Below are 21,791 nucleotides of genomic sequence, written 5' to 3' on the forward strand. Positions count from 1 at the left end.
AGTTTCACTTTACACAAATCATTACAAACACAAACTAAATCTGCAATGTATGGACAAACATATCAGGGCCCCTGGAATTTAATGACTTTCTACCAGATTTTATAGTCTGAGAAATATTGCATATTGGATAGGAGTGTCCCGTTACAACATTTTCACTTCCGATACAATGCTGATGGAATATCGGCCGACACCGATATTGCTCCAATACGATACCAGCACAAATCATACATCATTTTATTATTGTTAGAAACGTATTAAACAAATAATAAACTGACTTAAACAGAGAAAAATTGTAGGTATGAAAACACTAACCTATTTATCATTGACAGACTTATGCTGTCTTGAATTAAGTTGAAGTGGGGCGGAAATTGTATTTTTCAGTTAAGCACGTGGTTGAGTAAGTTGAATGACGCGTACACTTTCCAATACAAGCTGTTCAGCTGTTCAGAAACTATTTTTTTTGAGTATCTTAAAGAACTGTGGTAGTAAAGCTTTAGACTTGAGGTTTCCATTTTTACACATTTTTTTTATTTTCTTGTTTAATTGTATTTTTAGAATGTGCCACGGCCTAAAAAAAAGAGTTTACCAGGCCGCACTGTGGACACACCTGGATTGGCTAAAATTGAAAATTGAATAGAAGATGTATTTGTACATGTCACTTCACTCAAGTGAAGGTGACAAAGCAGTTGAACTTCACCCTGTGCAATAATCCAAATCTCTACCCCAAAAGTTGCCTCATTCCACAGGGAAGAGTGGTCACTAAGCACTTGTTTTTTCACCAGGAAGGTGAATGACCTGGTATTGGTAATAACTATGTTTATGTTTAACCATCACATCTGGCTACAACAGCAACAACTGTAATATTGTAACACACACACACACACACACACACACACACACACACATGTACACACACACACACACACACCATCCATCCATCTTCTTCCGCTTATCCGAGGTCGGGTCGCGGGGGCAGCAGCCTAAGCAGGGAACCCCAGACTTCCCTCTCCCCAGCCACTTCGTCCAGCTCTTCCCGGGGGATCCAGAGGCGTTCCCAGGCCAGCCGGGAGACGTAGTCCTCCCAACGTGTCCTGGGTCTTCCCCGTGGCCTCCTACCGGTCGAACGTGCCCTAAACACCTCCCTAGGGAGGCGTTCGGGTGGCACCTGACCAGATGCCCGAACTACCTCATCTGGTTCTTCTCGATGTGGAGGAGCAGCGGCTTTACTTTGAGCTCCCCCCGGATGACAGAGCTTCTCACCCTATCTCTAAGGGAGAGCCCCGCCACCCGGCGGAGGAAACTCATTTCAGCCGCTTGTACCCGTGATCTTGTCCTTTCGGTCATAACCCAAAGCTCATGACCATAGGTGAGGATGGGAACGTAGATCGACCGGTAAATTGAGAGCTTTGTCTTACGGCTCAGCTCCTTCTTCACCACAACAGATCGATACAGCGTCCGCATTACTGAAGACGCCGCACCGATCCGCCTGTCGATCTCACGATCCACTCTTCCCTCACTCGTGAACAAGACTCCGAGGTACTTGAACTCCTCCACTTGGGGCAAGATCTCCTCCCCAACCCGGAGATGGCACTCCACCCTTTTCCGGGCGAGAACCATGGACTCGGACTTGGAGGTGCTGATTCTCATCCCAGTCGCTTCACACTAAGCTGCGAACCGATCCAGTGATCACACACACACTTAAAAAGGGAAGTCCAGTTGCCTATTTTTTTGTAGATTACCACAACCTGGATGAATGAGAATCTACAAAGACCATCCAAATCTGTTCACAAGCCTGTTACAGGAGGGCAGATGTCTTACCTGGGCTCGTCCCATCTGATCTGGCCCATAATGCCTTCCATCCACATGAGGTTTTCACGCACCACTGAGAAGAACTGCACTTTGTCTGTGACTGAGGTGACCTGGACACGACTGGCCTCACAGGAGCTCAGCAGTTCCTTCCAGGCTTCCATCACTTCGTGCTCTTTCAGCATAATTGCCTCGGCCTTCTCACCAGCATAAATAGTACGCAGCTGCGCGGCATTCTCCTGTAGCTGTCGTACCTGCACAGACACAGAATTGAATTGCGTTCACAATCATGGCTAAATGCGTATAAATTATTAACAACTCATTTGGAGCTACAGCTATTACAAGGTTTGACTATCAATATAAACCTAAGTAGTATAATACACCACTCAGTAAGGGGGCTAGTGGGAGATTGAGAGGTAAGTAGCGGGGGCTGGGGGGCATCTAAAGGTCAGTGGGCAGGGTGAATACTACCCTCCCAGAAAGGGGGTCAACAAGAGATGACGTCACACTTAGTGGGCGTGCCTAACCCAGAAGTTGGTATAAGTCAACATCCGGCCGCCATTTTTGTTTGTAGTTTTTATCAAAAGAACCACCGTTTTGTTTTGTTGTTCGGAAATACTGTATGTCACAATGATTTATAGTTCTCACGCCCGGAAGTTGGTGAACGCCACTTACAAGAACTCAGTCGGAAAGTTCACTGCATCCAACACCTTCCCATGGATGAAAATGATGTTGAGATAGACTCTTGTTTAAACAAAAGTAAACAAGAGTCTTGGATCAGATTATATTGTTGGTCGACTACTTAAATTCTGTGCTCAGTTTTTACATCTATTTTTAACCATTCTTAAGAAACGCAGCAAGTCCCCAAAGTCTGGAAAGATGCTATAATTGTCCCAGTCCCTAAATTCAGTCGTCCTAACATTTTAAATGATTTTAGACTTATAGCCCTGACCTCTCTGCCAATGCAAACCCTTTAAAGGCTGGTACGACCAGAACCAATCAGAAAAAATATTGAACATGCTCTTGATCCACTGCAGTTTGCTTCTAGGCTTAAAAGAGGAGTGTAGGACGCCACACTCACTCTGCTTCATTTGCTTTTAAAACACCTGTAGGGAAATGGGTGTCGTGCCCGTCTTTTATTTTAATGACTTTTCATCTGCTTTTAATACGATTCAACCCCACATTTTAATTAATCGTCTTTTAGAACATTTTAACTTAAGTAACAAGCTTGTGGGCTGGATTTTGGACTTTTTAACAAACAAAACGCAAGGAGTCAGAGTCGACTGGCTGTCCCCAAGGATGTGTGCTCTCGCCAATGCTTCTCATTCTCTACACCAGGGGTGTCCAAAATTTTTCCACTGAGGGCCGTACACGGAAACATTTAAGCATGCGGGGGCCATTTTGATATTTTTCATTTTCAAACCTTAACAAAATATATGGATTTATTTATTTTTTTAACCTTTAGGGCTCCCGGGGACTATAAAGGGTCTCAGTCATTAAACTGTTAAAAATAAGTCAAATTATTATTATTATTTTTTTATTTAACGCTTACAGTAAATCTCTATATCAACTTGAGGTTGATATAAAGTAAAAAAAAAAAAAAAAGGTTTTCTGTCAAAGACAACTTTGTTTTTTATAGTAAAACTGAAATTTAATTTAATATTTTTGAGTAATCACAGTGAAAAGTTAAATAAAATCCTACTAAATATATTTGGGATCCAAAAGGTCCCCACTCATAAAGTGATACATTTTTATTCGATTTTTTTTTACTTTTAACACTTAATTTACGAGATCAACTTCAGATATATCTGTCGATTTTATGTTTTAACTATTATTTTGTTTGTTTTATGCTCTTTTGTCAAATAAAATGTTGATGTTTTTATATGGCAACCACACAATATATGCAATATTTTTTCCACATAAAACATTTTAAAGGGATATTTTTTAAGTAATAATTCATTATAACATAGATTTTTAGTGTTCTTTTTTTTTTTAGCAATGGCAAAAAAAAAAGAAAACTAAACAAAGACAAAAGAAAAAAAACAGCCTGCATGGCAGCTTTGTGTCAACACTGCAACTTTTTCTTGTTAGATTTCACCTCATTACACTTTTTTTAAATGTTTTTTTAAATGTTTGCAATATTATCAATTTTGCAATTTTTGCAAAATGTGTGGCGGGCCGGTAAACAATTAGCTGCGGGCCGCAAATGGCCCCCTGGCCGTACTTTGGACACCCCCGCTCTACACAAATGTGTCAGATCACTTTTAAAAATCTGACTATTTTAAAGTATGCAGATGACACAGGAATTGTCAGTCTACTTCAGGGCAATTAGAACAAACATGGGCCTATTGTTGATGATTTTGTCAAGGGCTGTGATGCTTCATATCTACAAGTGAACAATCTTAAAACACAATATATGATTATTGATTTTAGAAGGCAGGCAGGAATTACTTATGAGGGAACCAATATTAAGGGACAAACTGTAAACCTTATTGCAATCCTATAAATATCTTTGGACCATTATTGATAATACTTTGAATTTTAAGGATAACCGTGATGCTGTATGCAAAAGGTGTCAGGAGCAGCGTATTCAATGGAAATTATAATTTCTTCATGTTGACAAAACCATGATGATTTTGAATTTTTATTGAATCGGTTTTATCTTTTTGTCTGGTGTTATAGTTTGGAGAGCTGCCTCTGATGAACAGAAACCGATTAAGCCAAATAATCAAGTGGTCAAGTTGACTTATTAGTGAGCCTCTGCTGAGTTTGGAGTCTCTGTACACCAGGCAGGTACAGCGGATTGCCAACTCAATTAGAGCAGAAATCTCGCACCCTCTTTATGGTGAGTTCCAGCTCCTCCCGTCTGGTCGGAGGCTTAGGGTCTAAGATGCAGAACATCTCGGTATAAGAACAGCTTTGTTCCAGCCAGAGCTATTCTTTCAAACAAATTATAGCTTTATCGCACATACTTACACTACCGTTCAAAAGTTTGGGGTCACCCAAACAATTTAGTGGAATAGCCTTCATTTCTAAGAACAAGAATAGACTGTCGAGTTTCAGATGAAAGTTCTCTTTTTCTGGCCATTTTGAGCGTTTAATTGACCCCACAAATGTGATGCTCCAGAAACTCAATCTGCTCAAAGGAAGGTCAGTTTTGTAGGTTCTGTAACGAGCTAAACTGTTTTCAGATGTGTGAACATGATTGCACAAGGGTTTTCTAATCATCAATTAGCCTTCTGAGCCAATGAGCAAACACATTGTACCATTAGAACACTGGAGTGATAGTTGCTGGTAATGGGCCTCTATACACCTATGTAGATATTACACCAAAAACAAGACATTTGCAGCTAGAATAGTCATTTACCACATTAGCAATGTATAGAGTGTATTTCTTTAAAGTTAAGACTAGTTTAAAGTTATCTTCATTGAAAAGTACACTGCTTTTCCTTCAAAAATAAGGACATTTCAATGTGACCCCAAACTTTTGAACGGTAGTGTATTTATTTGTATCTATTTATTAACTCATGGTAGTTTTTATCTTTACTGTCTTTTATTAACTTTTACTTTGCTTCTTTTTATTGTTCATGTGACTTTTTCTTTCTTCTTTTCCTGGTCCTGGTTCAAGGTGGCCTGTTGAGTACTTTGTCTTGTTTGTCATGTTGTGATCTGTTTCATGTCAATACCTTTGTTTATTTTAAATATAAAGGCATATTCCATTGTCCTGTATTTTACACTACAAAACAAATCTGCCTTTGGGTACAAATAAAGTGACCTCTCTACCTAACCGGTACCCATTTTGATTTGTAGTGTTTAAGGGATCCACCATTTTGTTTGTAGTTCCTATATCTGAAATACAGCCCTCTTAAATGTCATCCATCCATCCATTTTCTACCGCTTGTCCCTTTCGGGATCGCGGGGGGTGTATTTTGAAATTTGATTTAAGTGGTTTATAATTCTTAATTCATTATTTAAGTAAATAGTACTTCACAGCATTATTTCATAGAATGTGTATGCCAATAACACAGGTCAAAATAGTTTGCCATGACAAATCCCGTATTATCTTATTTTGGAGATTTAAAGGGGAACTGCACTTTTTGGGGAATTTTGTCTATCGTTCACAATTATTATGAAAGACGTAGTGACAATGTATTTTTTATTTTTTTTGGCATTTTCGTAAACAAATGCAATCAAAAGTCCGCTTCCAAAGCTGCTTATGGGAGCCGCTCTATTCTGCCTATGAAGCCCTTAAAAACATCCAAACACCTCCATTAAGTATTTATATACACGCTGTAAGTATATATGTCATGTAGTAACAGGCACATTTATAATAACATTTCATATTTGAATCCGCCCTCGCAAAAATGAATAATGATCTACTGCTAACGATGGATTCTGATGCGTCATCCATGTTGCTACTTCTTGATCTTAGCACTGCTTTCGATACCGTCGATCATAACATTCTATTAGAACGTATCAAAACACGTATTGGTATGTCAGACTTAGCCTTGTCTTGGTTTAACTCTTATCTTACTGACAGGATGCAGTGCGTCTCCCATAACAATGTGACATTGGACTATGTTAAGGTAACGTGTAGAGTTCCCCAGGGTTCGGTTCTTGGCCCTGCACTCTTTAGTATTTACATGCTGTCGCTAGGTGACATCATACGCAAATACGGTGTTAGCTTTCACTGTTATGCTGATGACACCCAACTCTACATGCCCCTAAAGCTGACCAACACGCCGGATTGTAGTCAGTTGAAGGCGTGTCTTAATGAAATTAAACAATGGATGTCTGCTAACTTTTTGCAACTCAACGCCAAGAAAACGGAAATGCTGATTATCGGTCCTGCTCAACACCGACATCTATTTAATAATACCACCTTAACATTTGACAACCAAACAATTACTCAAGGCGACTCGGTAAAGAATCTGGGTATTATCTTCGACCCAACTCTCTCGTTTGAGTCACACATTAAGAGTGTTACTAAAACGGCCTTCTTTCATCTCCGTAATATCGCAAAAATGTGTTCCATTTTGTCCACTAGCGATGCTGAGATCATTATTCATGCGTTCGTTACGTCTCGACTCGATTACTGTAACGTATTATTTTCGGGTCTCTCTATGTCTAGCATTAAAAGATTACAGTTGGTACAAAATGCGGCTGCTAGACTTTTGACAAGAACAAGAAAGTTTGATCATATTACGCCTATACTGGCTCACCTGCACTGGCTTCCTGTGCACTTAAGATGTGACTTTAAGGTTTTACTACTTACGTATAAAATACTACACGGTCTAGCTCTAGCCTATCTTGCGGATTGTATTGTACCATACGTACAGGCAAGAATTTTGCGTTCAAAGAACTCCGGCTTATTAGAGATGTTCATATAAGAGATTCCCAGCGTTTTCTATTCGGGCTCCAGTACTATGGAATGCCCTCCCGGTAACAGTTAGAGATGCTACCTCAGTAGAAGCATTTAAGTCCCATCTTAAAACTCATTTGTATACTTTAGCCTTTAAATAGACCCCCTTTTTAGACTAGTTGATCTGCCGTTTCTTTTCTTTTCTCCTCTGCCCCCCTCTCCCTTGTGGAGGGGGGGACACACAGGTCCGGTGGCCATGGATGAAGTGCTGGCTGTCCAGAGTCGGGACCCGGGGTGGACCGCTCGCCTGTACATCGGTTGGGGACATCTCTGCGCTGCTGACCTGTCTCCGCTCGGGATGGTGTCCTGCTGGCCCCACTATGGACTGGACTATCACTATTACGTTAGATTCACTATGGACTGGATTTTCACAATACTAGGTCAGACCCACTCGACATCCATTGCTTTCGGTCTCCCCTAGAGGGGGCGGGTGGGGGGTGGTTACCCACATATGCGGTCCTCTCCAAGGTTTCTCATAGTCATTCACAGCTACGTCCCACTGGAGTGAGTTTTCCTTGCCCTTATGTGGGCTCTGTACCGAGGATGTCATTGTGGCTTGTGCAGCCCTTTGAGACACTTGTGATTTAAGGCTATATAAATAAACATTGATTGATTGATTGATTAGAGTGTCCGCCCTGAGATCGGTAGGTTGGAGTTCAAATCCCAGCCGAGTCATACCAAAGACTATAAAAATGGGACCCATAACCTCCCTGCTTGGCACTCAGCAACACGGGTTGGAGTTGGGGGTTAAATCACCAAAATGATTCCCGGGCGCGGCGCCGCTGCTGCCCACTGTGACAATCATTGGTACTTTAATCTTAATCTTAAAAATATGTACGTATTTTGATCATTTTAAGCATACGGCGCATTAATTTTGAAAACGCATCGCGAGGTTTGATTTTTTTTTAACAACATCACTGATTATTACTCACTGTAGACTTTATGAGAGACAACAAACATAATAAAACATCACTTACTGTACAAGGTCTGCTGTCATTAGGATGCCGATTGATAGAATCTTGTTATTTTCCCGTTTAGATGAATGACTCATAATCCTCGCGAAGAAAAGGGGGGTGGAACCAAGCGTCTTTTCGTGTCGTCCTCGTCATTCCCGGGTCTAAATTGGCTGTCAAAGTGTACCAACTTCTCGGATTACATCATCAATCTTCTACTATCCAGGTGAGAGGCATGATTTATGATCTAGAATAAAGTTTGACGAGCAAGGAAACGAGGAAGCAAGTTACCACTCGATGATGTAAACATAGGCACACAAGCTCGTGATCACGACGCTGCTTTAAATAGTTGGTCTGCGTTAGCGTTTACAACAACAATATTACTAATACTTGGTTAATATTCAAGTCACGAAAATTAAATGGAGTATTGATGTTGGTTTTTGGATAGTTATTTATTGGCTTATAAGGAGGGAATAGAGGACCTTTCATTGGCTCCGCTGTAAGCGGACTTTTATTTACGAGTTAGAATGTTTTTTTATTTTTTTAAAAGTCTATCACATTTATTGTGAACGATAGAAAAGATTCCAAAAAAATGCAGTTCCCCTTTAGGTTAGCATTATTAAGGCTGTTTTTGTAACTAACATATTTGAGTTCTACTAGATGGGCTCCCTTTATTTTAAAAGCATTGATTTGTCTGTTTTAACTTATATAGCAGTTTAGGTACTGTTTTCCTATTTTAAAAGCATTATATTGTTTTGTAGTTCTTTTTTACCTGATTTGAATTGAATTTGAATTTGAATTATACATATTAATCCAATCTTCTTGAAGAAATTGTTTAATTGTTATTTCTAAATGCACTCCTTTTAAAGTTAGTACTCAGTTTGAGTTAATTGACAATATATTAATATTTCTTAGTACACTCCTTTTAGATTATTACTCTATCTCTTTTAATAGATGTATAACTCAATTCGATCCTTCACTATTCACTGTGTCCGTTCACAACATTTGCCGAAAGTTTCATTAAAATTTGTTCATAACTTTTTTGAGTTATTTTGCTAACTAACAACAATTGCCTAACCTCCTGGCATAGGTAACAACAACAAAAAAAACAAGAAAAAAAAATCCTTAAAACTTTGCTACTTTTTGAAAAAGCATGCATATTAGGCAGCAACAATCACAAAAAAGGCAGGGAAATCCTTTTGGGACTGATATACAAATGCTGTCATTTTACTCAAGGACTCACACCGCACTGTCGTTGGCATGATGCCCGACACTTCCACCTCAAGCCTCGCCGGTGGCACGTATCTATTCTCTTTACTTACCTTTTGACCTGACTTTATCATGTGCATTATTGATCATGCCATGTTTTTGACTTGTTCGACTTTCTTTCTATTTAATTGTCATTACAAATTCCCTGTCAACTGTCCTTCCGGGACCTCTTATCAAAAACAGCAGGAACACCATCTTTAGTTTCCATTAAGCAGAAGAAGACAGTTGGTAGTTTAATAATAACGAGCATAATCAGGTGTGTGTTTTATTGAGTACTGCCCTCTGAGAGTACATAGGGAGCTGCATGATTGCGTCTGACTTGCCTGTGTAACTAAGAGTTGAAGGGCATGCTCAAAAGAGTGCATTAGTCTCTGCAGGGTGGCTGGATTGGAGATGTTGGCTTGGCACGCCCTCACCTCTGGCAGCTGCTTTACCTTCCCTGCGATCTGAGCCAAAACCTGCAAAACCAGACACTCGTCATCGCTTTAAAAATAGAAGCATCACGTTACAGCCAGTCCATCAACTATTTTATATGATACGCCTGAATCTCAGACAGTTATGTACCATGTACAGTACATTGATAGTTATCTACAGATTGCACCTCTTTGCAGTCGGTGAAGAACTTGTGTAATTGTTTGGAGGCTGTCAGCATCTGTCTGCGGGTCTCCATCAGCTCCAGCAGGTCTGCCCAGGACTCGTTCAGTCCGTCCTTCCACTCGGCGATGGTGGCTGCATCCGAATGACCGCAGTCGATCATTTCATTCACCATTTTGTTCATCTGCTCCATCCGTCGCTGACCAATGTTGTTTGTTTGCGAGGCAAATTTGGTGAATTTCTCCTGGAGAATCTGAAAAAAAAAATGTTTAAGAAGAGTATATTATTTAATACCTTGGGTTCCATAACTTGGGGACCGTTCTGTGCTATTTGCATCCCCATGATATAGAATGTACAGTGTAAAAGCACAATACAATTCAAGTGTATTCCATATTTAGGGCCCGAGCAGCGGAGCAAGCACTGCATGTGCGATGCGCATCACCCTATTGGGCCCTATTTTAATTAACAATACAATTTAAAAGAGCGTTTTTGAATACCTGTAATGTTGTGAGAAAAAAAAAAAAAAACATTTTCTCTACCCGCTTTTTAAAATGTTGCCATGAAATATAATAAATGTATTTTTTAACATATTTGTGTTACTCCTCATCTCAACTACAACTACTAAGTTTATTTTCCTAAAAAAACTAACAATCTAGTTAAAATTCCCTGGGTTTTCCCTCAGTCATTTTACCCGATCACAATATATAAAAAATTTAGAATATTCAACAAGTCAGAGGCAAAGGGTGAAGTGTCTTGCCCAAGGACACAACGGACGTGACTAGGAAGGTAGAAGGTGGGAATTGAACCCCAGTAACCAGCAACACTCCGATTGCTGGCACAGCCACTCTATCAACTTCGCCACGCCGTCCTTAGGTATGAATTTGTTTAAGTTTAAAATTCCCCACTGTTCTGTAACAGTAACAGCTTCTTCCCTCAGGCCGTAAGACTCTTGAACGCATCATAATTAAATTATCCCCTCAACTCCCCCCAAAATGGATTAACTCGCTGGAATAAAAAAGACAATATAACATGCATCCATAAACGTGGACGCATGTGTAAAAGTGCAATGTATTTATCCGTACAGTAATCTATTTATTTATTTATATATATTCATATATATTTATTTATTTTATATATATAATTATATATTATTTATATATATATATTTATTTAGGGTCCGCCCTGTACCCTGTACAAAGGACTCCCTCAGGGAGTCCTTTGTACTGGTTACAAAGGAACCTATTGTTATTGTAAGGTTTTATTATTATTCTTTATTATTTTTCCGCAGCTTTGCGCACTACTTTGCCCCCCTTAACATGCTTCAAAACTCACCAAATTTTTTGCACACATACAAAAACCTGCCCCCCCCACTTTAGTAAAACAACCAAACCCCACAAATACAAATTGCTCTCTAGCGCCCCCTAGGAAAAACCTAAAAACAAACTGCCTGTAACTCCCACTAGGAAGGTCGTAGAGACATGAAACAAAAACCTATATGTAGGTCTGCTTTAGACCTACAACTCATAATTTCACATCTTCGGGCAAAAACCAACAGGAAGTTGGCAATTTCCCATTTTATACAAAAATGTACTAAAAACACTGCTTTTTACGTCTTTGACCTCTAATTTGACCCCCTTAAAATACTTCAAAACTCACCAAACTTCTCACACACATCGGGACTGGTGGAAATTGCGATCTAAAAAAAAAACCGAATCCCAAAACTCAAAATTGTGCTCTACATAATTTTTGGAAAAAACTGACAAAAAACTGCTCCTCAGAGGAAAAATCTGACAAAACTGCTTGTAACTTCCGGTAGGAACGTCGTAGAGACATGAAACAAATACCTCTATTTAGGTCTTGCCTAGACCTACATTTCATAGATTGACATCCTTCAGCAAAAATCAACAGGAAGTTTGCTATTCCTCCTTCAATACTACATTTTTGTTACAACCGGTCACCAAACATCAAACATTATCTCCTCTGAGCCCGTTTGTCGTTTCGGCTTCAAACTGCTACAGGAGAGAGATTGAACCCTTCTGATTAAAAGTTGACGAAAGAGTGGTGATTAGTGCTACCGTTTTGATTTTACGAGCCTTCAAAGACCCGCAGCACTGATGCTGCTACGGTGCCAAAAATGACAACGAAAATGCAATTAGACCTTCTTTGACCTCAATACACACAATAGCCTATAATGACAATGTGAACTCAGACACAACTTCCTCTAACTCCCAGTACCAATATCGTAGAGACACGAAACAAAAACCTCTATGTAGGTCTCACTCAGGACTACCACTGGACAAAAGTATTGGACACCTAGGACTAGCACCTGCCAGAAGGCGGACCCGACCAATGCTGCTTGCAGCTTTAATTATATATGCACCTTATTGCTTTTTTTTATCCTGCACTACCATGAGCTTATGTAACGAAACTTCGTTCTTATCTGTGCTGTAAAGTTCAAATTTGAATGACAATAAAAAGGAAGTCTAGTCTAGTCTAGTCTAGTCTAGTCTGTTACTTTCAATCATTTTACTGAAATTAATAATTTTCTACTTGGGAACCTTGTATAAAAAAAAAAATCACGTTGCCTGAGATGGTCCAATACACATTTTGAGTAGTTCGATGTGTGAATTATTAGATTTAGAGTAAAATCTAAAAAAAATGTAAGTTTATTTTGTGAAAGTTGTTGGAATAGGTTCCTCCCAGAATTTGAGTAGTGGCAGTCGCACCAATTCAACAAACCCAACCAATCCCTGAGAATAATGCTCGGCCTCACAACATTTTGGCCACTCATCGTAAATTTGTCCAATCAAATTTGTCTCTGTAATTTAAACGTATGTTTGTTTCTTGTGTAGACAAAGCAGGAACTACAATATAACAACATATCAATTATTTATTGCTCAAACGACATAATTGTTGTCCTGCCGCTTTGCTCAGACTTTCTTACGGTTCCTGTCTACGCCGTTAAGCCTTCTGAGTAATATACGGCCCGGTTAACTTATAAAGTGCAATTTTAAATTTCCCGGGAAATATTAGTTTACATGTATTTATGTTATTATTTATTTATTCAGGGTAAGACAGTTAAGAACAGAATTACATTTGCAATGCTGACCTAGTAAAAAGGCGGAATTTACTTGATAGAAATGTTAACGTGTGATGATAATATCCTTGACTCTCATTTACGGACAAAAATTTGCGCTATAGCACTAATTAGTGCTCGCAACAGTTCACAAATGCTCCTAACATGCAGGGGTTAAAGGCCTACTGAAACCCACTACTATCGACTACGCAGTCTGACAGTTTATACATCAATGATGAAATCTTAACATTGCAACACATGCCAATACGGCCCGGTTAACTTATAAAATGCAATTTTAAATTTCCCGGGAAATATCCGGCTGAAAAGGTCTCGGTATGATGACGTTTGCGAGTGACGTCACGGATTGAGCTGTTTGTATTGGGACACCATTGTGTCCCAATACAAACAGGTCTGTTTTCATCGCAAAATTCCACAGTGTTCTGGACATCTGTGTTGGTGAATCTTTTGCAATTAGTTTAATGAACAATGAAGACAGCAAAGAAGAAATCTGTAGGTGGGATCGGTGTATTAGCGGCTGGCTACAGCAACACAACCAGGAGGACTTTGAGTTGGATAGGAGACGCGCTACCGTGAGTACGCAGCTTTTTTCCAAACATTTGATCGCTTTCCCGTCCATGCGTGCCGCTATGTGCATGTCACATACGTAACTTTGGGGAAATATATGTGCTGTATGAACTTTGCGGAAGTGAACGGTACTTTGGGCTGTGGGATTGAGTGTGTTGTGCGGGTGTTTGAGTTGTATTGGTGGGTTATATGGACGGGAGGGGGGAGGTGTTTGTTATGCGCGATTAATTTGTGGCATATTAAATATAAGCCTGGTTGTGTTGTGGCTAATAGAGTATATATATGTCTTGTGTTTATTTACTGTTTTAGTCATTCCCAGCTGAATATCAGGTCCCACCCGTCCCTCACAGCATCTTCCCTATCTGAATCGCTTCCACTGCCCTCTAATCCTTCACTTTCACATTCTTCATCCACAAATCTTTCATCCTCGCTCAAATTAATGGGGTAATCATCGCTTTCTCGGTCCGAATGGCTCACGCTGCTGGCGTCCATGATTGAAAACAATGTGCAGATGTGATGAGCTCTTCAACCTGTGACGTCACGCTACTTCCGGTACAGGCAAGGCTTTTTTTATCAGCGACCAAAAGTTGCGAACTTTATCGTCGATGTTCTCTACTAAATCCTTTCAGCAAAAATATGGCAATATCGCAAAATGATCAAGTATGACACATAGAATGGATCTGCTATCCCCGTTTAAATAAGAAAATATCATTTCAGTAGGACTTTAATGTGATGGAACATAAATGAATGTTTAAGATATAAATATGCTTTTGAAGCGTAAAACGTGTCTGCAACTTGTCGGCAACAGAGCAGACAGCGGACAATAAGGAAGTCTTTGGTGGTGTTTTTTCCAATAATGATAAGTATTTATTATTATGATTATTATCATTATTATCATTACCACTTATGATCAATTAAAACAGTAGAATAATTTGATAATGAGCTCTGAGTATGTGCTTGTATTGCTATCTAGTGTCTACTTTTATATCTGTGTGGTATAAAATTTGTAAAATATAAATGCTGTATTTGTTTTCGAATATCTTTTTTAATCCTGTGCTTTTTGAGGTTACTGTTACAAAAACCCTTAAAACCTTGATTGAAAAAATCATGAAATCATAAGTTCATTCAATTTTAAGCCTTAAAAAATTGCTAGTTTTGCCTCAACTTTCTGAAAAAGCAGCAACGAATTTAGGTAATTTAGGCAGCAACAATCACAAAAAAATCCATGAAAATCTTGAATTTATATTTTTGCATGACCCTGCAAGTGACGTACAATAGGATATTGGCGTATAAACAATGTGTATAAATGCATTAAACCTACATTCAGTTCTGAAATGTACATCTGTTAACACAACCACTTGATCCCATCAAACAGTGGTGATAACATTGACCAATGATTCTCAAACTGTGGTACAGGCTCCATCTCGTGGTACTCCAAAGAATCACTTGATTTGAGTAGTGTTTTATTTGGCTTTATTCAAACACAGTGTTACTGTTCAAACAGTTACAGTGGCCAACAATATTAAATATGCTTGTTTTTTAAAACTTTTGCCTTGCTTTTAATGAATACTTAGGCCTAATACACTACTCTAATGTCAGTCATTATGGTAGTACTTGGAGAGCCAAATGATTTTCTGAAAAGGTACTTGGTGAAAAAGGTTCGAGAACCACTGACATAGACGGTTAACATCATTAAAGTTGTGAATGGGAGGTCTGAAAGGTATAAGTGATGTTATTTGTTTTAAAAAAATTACAATAAAGAATTTGCGCCAGCCAACATGTCTGAAAAGGAGCAGGAAGAGCTTCTTTAATCCGATTGCTTTTCCATATCCCAGCAATCACTGATAATGCGTTCACTTCCTGTCTTTAATAATAGATCAATTAATGAATAGAATAGAATTCCAATGAATAAGGAGATGAAAGATAAATGATCCATGAATAAATAAATAGAGTAGTAAAAACTGACAAACATTGTATAATGTATAATTAAATGCCGGGTAAGGACTAATCAATAACTTTAAAAGCATGCAGGACAAATGAAATCAGAAACTGTGGTTCTCCGCGTTTTATCTTCTTCCATATCTCTTGTAAACATGCATGTTTGTACTGTTTTTTATATTAACTGCCTCATATTAATAAAAAATGGTTTCAGTTCATTGCTCAGAGCCTTCCATAAATTTACTCCACATGTTATGCTAAGTTTGTCATTCATGTTTTATGTTTTTCTCCATATTGCTCCTTTCTTGTTGAAAAACAAAACAATGTTCCGCTCTTTTACTTATCGTACGGTCTCAGTGCATCGCAGATTTTAATATGTATTTTTATATCCAGTCCCTCGCCATGTCGCGCTTGGAATTTTATGAATTTTACCCTCTAGGTTTTCAAAATGTATTCATCCCAAAAAATAATCTGTTTCACGTTTCACTATAGGCTATTATTAGTCTAAAATTTACATATTTAAGTCAAACTTATGTATTTTTGGCCTAAATTAAAATGGCTAAATGAACTTACATGCATCTGCGGTCCCCTCCAAGGTTTCTCATTGTCATCCCATCGGGTTGACTTTTTTCTTGGCCTGATGTGGGATCTGAGCCGAGGATGTCGTTGTGGCTTGTGCAGCCCTTTGAGACACTTGTGATTTAGGGCTATATAAGTAACTTTGATTGATTGATTAAATTATTATAAATATATATTTTCTCCCCCTCCAAAAAATAAACAGCATTAAAAAAAAAAGGCCAGCAGACACCAAAACGCATCAATTGAATTTGTTTTAATCACTCCATTAAGTCATTCAGCCGCTATAAAGTTATAGAATGATATTGCTGAATAGACAATACCGCTAATATGTATTTTTTATTCATGACACTCCAAATATGTTGACACACACATCAGGACGAAGGATGCCTGTCGAAGCTCCCTTTTTCACAGCCGTGTGCATAAACTGTGTCAGTTTGCGCATACTTTTCAGACGTGCTATATAAAGAGGCAAAATAGTGCCCGCAGAACAGTGATCAGCCGTGATAAATCACATTGCGCCTGTGTTGAATGAGTATATTCCTGTTCAGATAATCACCATATATTCTGCACAGTCATGAAGACAGACAGGCTAATTGATTCCGCTTCTAATTCCGCTCCATAAGAGACGCAATCCCCTGTGCACAAGTTTAATAGTTAAACTTTGCGTGTGCTATCAAGTTTTCATGTGTTTTACTACACACAACATTTCAGTGAATCAGGCTCTTTATTTTATGTATGTCTTTTGTGTATTACCATGTAGTACCGGTAAATGTGTTATTTTATGTTTATTAGATTATGCAAAACGAGTGTCATGGTGGCTAAAAGGGGATTATTTCATATCTAAAGGGCTCTAATAGTGTTGACATTTTTAGAAGGGTTTTTTATGCTCTAACTGTGAAAATATTCTATATATGAGTACAAATTTCTACTTTGGCAAAAATCGGTCAGGTATGAACCCAATAATGTTATTGGGTTGTGTGTTGTTGTTTATTTGTGCATGATTTTAACTGTTTAAAATGTAGAAATGGTAGAAAAAGGGATTATGTTTTCTCTCTATCAAAAATGTGTGTATATCATAACTGCTCTTTTTTCCCAGTACGGTCCGTGAATGACTTACTTTGACTTTTTATCTTAGCATACCCTAAAAACATTACAGAAATGCTGCAAATTCACTGAACAAAACATAAGTTATCTGCGCCAGGTCTTAGGGATATCTATCTTTAACACTTAAGATGTAATATTTTACAGTAGTGATGGGAAACTAGATTCCCTTTACTGACTGGAGTTCTCCTGAGTCACTCGCTGGAACTAAATCGGTTACTCAAGTCGCAGCACAAAAACTTGCAACCCTGGTATTCTGAAGAACTTATGTTTTATTCTGTGAAGTGGCAGCATTTCACTCATGCACTTGATTTTAGGGCTTTTTATGTGTTCTTGGGATTCACAGAATTTTTCACTTGTTTTTGATACCGCAGCATTAATGTGATTGTGGCATTTTTAATTTGCAGTATTTTCCCCTTGCATTTATGTCACACTCAATTCAGCAAGAAGGTATGTTTTAAGTGTGTTTTTATATTTTACTTGGTCTTGTTTTATAATGTGCGATTTTCTATGTTTTATATAATTGTGTGGTTTTATTGTTTTAAGAAGTTTTAACTATAGTGTGGTGTTTGTAGATTTTTAACTTGTTCGAGTGCATGTTTTAGTGGGGTTGCTGTCATTCTCCCCGAATTGTTAGGTGGACTGATTGGAGACAGCTGGAGAGCTGGATTGGAGACATATTACAGTCATTTATTAGACAGGAGCAAAAAAAACACAAGAGCAACATGGGGCATACTAAATGGCATTATTAAAAATGGTGCTCAATATGATTACCGTCAATACTTCTCAAACAAAAACGGGAAACATTACAAAATGAATGAAATAATTGAACAATTGAATAACTACCGTACGTCGTAAATATTGGAACAAATCTGGATCAAACGATTCCAGATGTACATGATGGGTCAGCTGAGGACTCGAAAGGAACCATAGACCGGAATCCCAACTCAATGTTGCTCAATAGTGAGACAAAAGAAGAAATAATCAAAATTGCACATAAATGCAAATCCAAGACCTCAACTGACTGACATGGAATAGATATGAAAACAATAAAAGAACATATTGAAGACATTTCGGAACATCTAGCGCAGGGGTGCCCACACTTTTTCTGCAGGCGAGCTACTTTTCAATTGATCAAGTCGTGGGGATCTACCTCATTCATAGCTATATATCATTTATATTTACTTATTTATGAAATATATGTTTTTGTTAACAAGTTAAAGGTGTTTAATGATAATGCAAGCATGTTTAACACATATAGTTAATATTGTTAATAAATTAAAGGTGTTTAATGATAATACAAGAATGTTTAATACATATAGTTAATATTGTTAACAAGTTAAAGGTGTTTAAAGATAATACAAGCATGTTTAACACATATAGTTAATATTGTTAACAAGTTAAAGGCGTTTAAAGATAATACAAGCATGTTTAACACATATAGTTAATATTGTGAACAAGTTAAAGGTGTTTAAAGATAATGCAAGCATGTTTAACACATATAGTTAAAATTGTTAATAAATTAAAGGTGTTTAATGATAATACAAGAATGTTTAATCCATATAGTTAATATTTTTAACAAGTTAAAGGTGTTTAAAGATAATGCAAGCATGTTTAACACATATATTTAATATTGTTAACAAGATAAAGGTGTTTAAAGATAATACAAGCATGTTTAACACATACAGTTAATATTGTTAACAAATTAAAGGTGTTTAAAGATAATGCAAGCATGTTTAACACATATAGTTAATATTTTTAATAAATTAAAGGTGTTTAATGATAATACAAGAATGTTTAATACATATAGTTAATATTGTTAACAAGTTAAAGGTGTTTAAAGATAATACAAGCATGTTTAAAGGCCTACTTAAATTAGATTTTCTTATTTAAACGGGGATAGCAGATCCATTCTATGTGTCATACTTGATCATTTCGCGATATTGCCATATTTTTGCTGAAAGGAATTAGTAGAGAACATCGACGATAAAGTTCGCAAACAAGTTCGAAATAAATTTAAACCAAACAACAGCTGGGGCAATTAACAATCAAGCGATGTGATTGGATAAGTGGACTGGGAGTTGCTATTTATACATATACCAGCAGGAGGCAGAGAGAAGGAAAAGGCAGAAAAGGGTGTCGCGACGGAGGAGCAGGGACACGCTGCACGAGAGGACTGGACAAGCGGGAGTGACATGCAGGGACGCAGAAGGGGTCGAGAGTCTGACGCGGAGCAACGCACTGGAGTGACAACGCACGGCAGACAGACAGCAGGCGGCTTGGACGAGCACATGGCGACGGGAGATGTCGGCTCAACGCTCGCAATACGCTAAGTAAAGGAAAGCAAAATAATTCTGTGCCTGGTGGGCGTGTTTGTTTACGACAAGCTGTCGCCTACTGCTCAGTGAGTGCACCCTTCTGCTCTCCTCACAGCGGCGCAGGAAAGACTGGAGCAGGAATTGCAGGGCCGTAGCCAGGCTAAAAGAGGTCGAGGAGCATGGCCACCCTCTGGACTCCTCTTCCCCCCCAGCAAAGAAAGGCAGCTGGAACAAATCCGGTGGCTTCCATTGGACGGAAAGAGCTGAGAACTATTTTAGTTGACTTTTGTCTTTTATTGTATATTTTTTAATCATTGTTTTTATTAATTTTTAACCATCCTGTTAAATCCTGGAATTGAATACTCTAAACATCAGTTTGTATCATTTTCTTAACAGTGGAACTTTGCCTTTTAATTGCTGGTATACATAAAAACAACTTCGCCTTGCACGACATGTGTTTTATGGTGTTTTTGTGTTTTTGGTTGGCATGCTGAAAATACACACAAGAACACAACATCTAAAAGTAAAATAAACACAATTTTAACACCAGGTTGTACAATTACAGTATTAAATAGGAACATTCCGATCAGGGTTTTAATAACTCTAGTATCGATCATACCCTTGGTATCGACACCATCAATTTATGAATCAACTCATCCGCCATTACGAGTCCTGCCTTGCTTTCGGTATGTCCTCCAGTGATAGTATAACTTGATAATGATACTTAAGATACTAAGAAATACAGTTTATTTGCCGCAATGTGTGCGGCTCCACACTCTATGTCAAGACACACAAATGTTGTCAACCAGAGGGGATCAATGTTTGTGATTAAAATAAAAAGTATCAATTGGCAATGGCCGATCACATCCTTTTTGGGGGAAATTGTCCGATATTCATCGGTGGTAGATCAATCAACACATCTATTGTTATAAGAATGGAACATTTTATGGTACCTTTATCTTTTCTTTGACTGTATGTACTAATCGATTTAAAAACACTAGTATATATTAGACTTTTTATGTTTGCCCTAATTTCTAATTACTTTAAAGAGTAACAAAATGTGCATTGCTCTGAGCACTGACCGTAACATCCTCCAGGTCATGGCCGAGATCGGTAGAACTTGCCACCGCCTCACATTCAGTGATCCATTTCTCCAATTCCTCGACCTCCTTGTTGAGCTGATAAAGCCAATACTGCTGCTCCAGCTTGGTCTTTCTGTGCTCCACCATGTCCTTCAGGGACACATACAGCCGGTCTATGTGGGACTGCTGCTTGGTGATCAGCTCACTGAGAAAAGAAAAGAACAGAAAGTATCACAGGTAGAAACGCATGTGTACTATACTGTACTGTGTACATACATTGCCACCTCTGTTACCGTATGATTCGATTTTTGAATTAAATATTTATCATAACGTTGCGCTTGTTTTCATATACAAACTTGGTTCTCACACGGCAAAACATAGCACACAACAAACTAGACCATTTGCTCGCGTATTATTCCACAGTATCAAGTGCCCAGACAAAGAATCCAACGCCTTGGTGATTCAGCTTCTGCACATTTTTTTATCGAATATGACTGCAAAATAATCTCGATGTAATGTGTTTCTTGTTATATGTTTGGGCGTTTGGAACAGTTTAATTGATTTTGCATATTTTTTTAATCCGAAAAATTGTTACGTTTTTTTGTACAATTTATTTTTCTGACCTTTTGGAACGGATTACTAATGTAAACGAAGGTAACACTCTATGCCATATAATGTTATCCATATAATTTCCATCTTTTTCCCCTTATTCTGGGCAAGAGACTATAGAGAGTCTATTTATAGGCTATTTTCTTTAGTAAATGTGTTTTCTATATTGTTTGAATACTTTTTAACATTTTCTGAAGTGAAACTTGCTTAATTTGAAATTGTTTCCCCTTTGAATCCCTCAAAAAACTGAGTAACATGGTGCACGCTTGTTTCTGTTTTAACACACACCACAGCTTGTCACAGTCTCTGTATGTGTCTTTTTGTCTCTGTGTGTGTCTTTGGGAGAGTGGGCGTGGGATTGGCCTCGGCTTTTTTCTAGAGACCTTACCCTGAAGGTGGACTCAAAGAAACTTGCACCCCGGTATGTTGGCCCTTATGAAATCATTTCCATCATCAATC

General features: G+C 38.2%; 1 protein-coding gene across 1 annotated transcript in view; it reads right to left on the bottom strand.

Moving 5' to 3' along the window:
- Window positions 1-21,791, bottom strand: part of sptbn4a (spectrin, beta, non-erythrocytic 4a) — a 107,024-nt gene that overhangs the window by 21,178 nt on the left and 64,055 nt on the right. The window contains exons 7-10 of the mRNA XM_062048345.1: window positions 20,724-20,928; window positions 10,052-10,297; window positions 9,774-9,908; window positions 1,819-2,060 (exon numbers count right to left, since the gene is read on the bottom strand). Of these exons, the coding sequence (XP_061904329.1) occupies window positions 1,819-2,060; window positions 9,774-9,908; window positions 10,052-10,297; window positions 20,724-20,928 (828 nt within the window). The remainder of the gene's footprint in view (window positions 1-1,818; window positions 2,061-9,773; window positions 9,909-10,051; window positions 10,298-20,723; window positions 20,929-21,791) is intronic.

This window comes from Entelurus aequoreus, linkage group LG05, assembly GCF_033978785.1.
Source record: "Entelurus aequoreus isolate RoL-2023_Sb linkage group LG05, RoL_Eaeq_v1.1, whole genome shotgun sequence".
In the NCBI taxonomy this organism is placed as follows: domain Eukaryota; kingdom Metazoa; phylum Chordata; class Actinopteri; order Syngnathiformes; family Syngnathidae; genus Entelurus; species Entelurus aequoreus.